The 2,118-nt window shown below is 47.2% G+C and overlaps 1 protein-coding gene across 1 annotated transcript; it reads left to right on the top strand.

Moving 5' to 3' along the window:
- Positions 1-1,129: 1,129 nt before the first annotated feature.
- Positions 1,130-2,110, top strand: tmco6 (transmembrane and coiled-coil domains 6; the record flags this gene model as incomplete). Its single annotated transcript, XM_037697410.1, has 5 exons — positions 1,130-1,233; positions 1,316-1,428; positions 1,526-1,709; positions 1,792-1,896; positions 2,027-2,110. Coding segments are annotated over 5 exons (590 nt in total), but the record flags the coding sequence as incomplete, so codon positions are not given.
- Between the last annotated feature and the right edge of the window lie 8 nt (positions 2,111-2,118).

Raw genomic sequence — 2,118 nt, forward strand, 5'->3', positions numbered from 1 at the left:
GAGCACAGGATGCTCTCCACTGCACACCTGTAGAAGGAGGTGAGGACTGAGCTTCCCAGACCAGCTCGCCTCAGCCGTCTGAGGAAGTAGAGTCTCTGATGAGCTTTCTTGATCAGGCTGGTGGTGTTGTTGCTCCAGCTGAGGTTGTCATTCATGTGTACACCCAAGTACTTGTAGCTGGAGACCACTTCCACCGCAGATCCTCTTATGTTCAGGGGGGTGTAGGTGTTTTTGTTCCTTCTGAAGTCCACAATCATCTCCTTTGTCTTCTTCACATTGATGTGAAGGTTATTCTCTCTGCACCAGCTCTCCAGGTGTTCCACCTCTTGCCTGTAGCTGGACTCATCATTGTTTGTGATGCATCCCACCACCGCTGTATCATCTGCAAACTTTACAATGTGACAGCCTGGATGGGTAGCTGCACAATCATATGTGAGCAGAGTAAACAGAAGGGGGCTCAACACACATCCCTGAGGAGAGCCAGTGCTGAGGGTTATGGTGGAGGAGGAGAGGTTGTGGATCCTCACTAACTGTGGTCTGTTTGTTAAAAAGTCTAGTACCCAGTTGCAGATGGAGGGGCTTAGTCCTAGTGTGGATAGTTTGTCCATCAGGGTTTGGGGGATCATGGTGTTGAAGGCAGATGTGAAGTCCACAAAGAGCATACGGACGTAAGAGTTTTTCTGCTCCAGGTGGTTGAGTGCAGTGTGGACCACAGAGGAGATTGCATCCTCTCTTGATCGGTTCTCACGGTATGCATACTGATGAGGGTCCTCGTTGATGTTGATGGTTGTTTTGATGTGAGTCATGACCAGTTTTTCGAAGCATTTAGCGACTATCGGGGTGAGGGCCACTGGCCGATAGTCATTCAGACCAGTCACTGTAGAGCTTTTTGGGACTGGGATGATGGTGGCAGTCTTCAGGCAGGTGGGAACTGTCTCCAGTGTAAGTGAGGTGTTAAAGATGTCTGCCAGCACCTCACAGAGCTGATCAGCACATTCCTTCAACACTTTTCCGGGGATGTTGTCTGGGCCAGTTGCTTTGTGCGGATTAATCCTCCTGATATCTACCAGAGTTAAGTTATTACTTTTTCAAAGTAAATATCTAAATATGTTTGTGTTTCTTGCTTTAGCACTGAGGCAAGCCCGCAGAGACAGACAACTTGTGAGCAAACGGCTCCTAAATGTGGATGAGGAGCAGACGGAGGTTACTATGGAAACAACCCCAGGAGAACTGGTAAGTGGTTAATATTTAGATTGATCATTTATGAGGAGTTTTAATCAAATGAAAGCATTAACTTAATGGTTAATATCCCCAGGACGTGGTCAGTTTGTTTCACAAACTTCAACACAGCAGGTCAGCGAAGGAGGCCCACCTGAGAGCTTTGAGTAAAGCTTTGCGTGACCCATCAGCACAACTCACCTTCATCAAGTATGGCTGTGACTTCTGCTGCCATGTCAGCTGAGTTTAAAGGATGTTGACCTCAATTTCTAATGGATTTTGTTTTTGTGTGAATCTGTCCCGACAGACTGGAGAACTGTATGCATCTGCTGGTCGGTCTCCTCACCGGTTCTGACGCTCGGTGTCGTCTGCAGGCTGTTCGGTGTCTTCACGAGCTGTCTCACTCTCCGCACACCAACGTAGCCTCGGCCTGTCTGCCGGCCACTCCCTATCTACTAACATACCTGTCTGGTCAGAGCACCAAATTCACAGTGGGTCCAAATTTCAAGGAGTGCAATTGATATTAACACCTAATTATTTAGCCTGACTTTTTAACATTTCGTCTGCGTGCAGGAGTTGTGTCTCTACACACTTGGAAACCTGTGCCCAGACAGTGAGGTCGTAAAAGAGAAACTCCTTGCTCAGGGAATCATACCAGCACTGGCCAGCTGTTTGGAGGTACGATGGCTGTTCCATACTTCATGTTAGATTTGTAATTTCAGCCCCTTTTAGTGCCAGAAAACAAAATACTTACAAAGTTTGTTCAACTGATTCAAAGTTAAAAAGCTGATTTTCTTTGTTTGTCCAGAATCAGAGACATAACCTTGCAGTGGTGGAGGCTGTGGGCTTCACGCTCTCGCAGCTTCTTCAGACCAACCATGCAGCAGAGAAAATAATCCC

The sequence above is a fragment of the Nematolebias whitei genome, unplaced genomic scaffold, assembly GCF_014905685.2.
Source record: "Nematolebias whitei isolate Nwh7 unplaced genomic scaffold, NemWhi1 Nwh_scaf_10221, whole genome shotgun sequence".
In the NCBI taxonomy this organism is placed as follows: domain Eukaryota; kingdom Metazoa; phylum Chordata; class Actinopteri; order Cyprinodontiformes; family Rivulidae; genus Nematolebias; species Nematolebias whitei.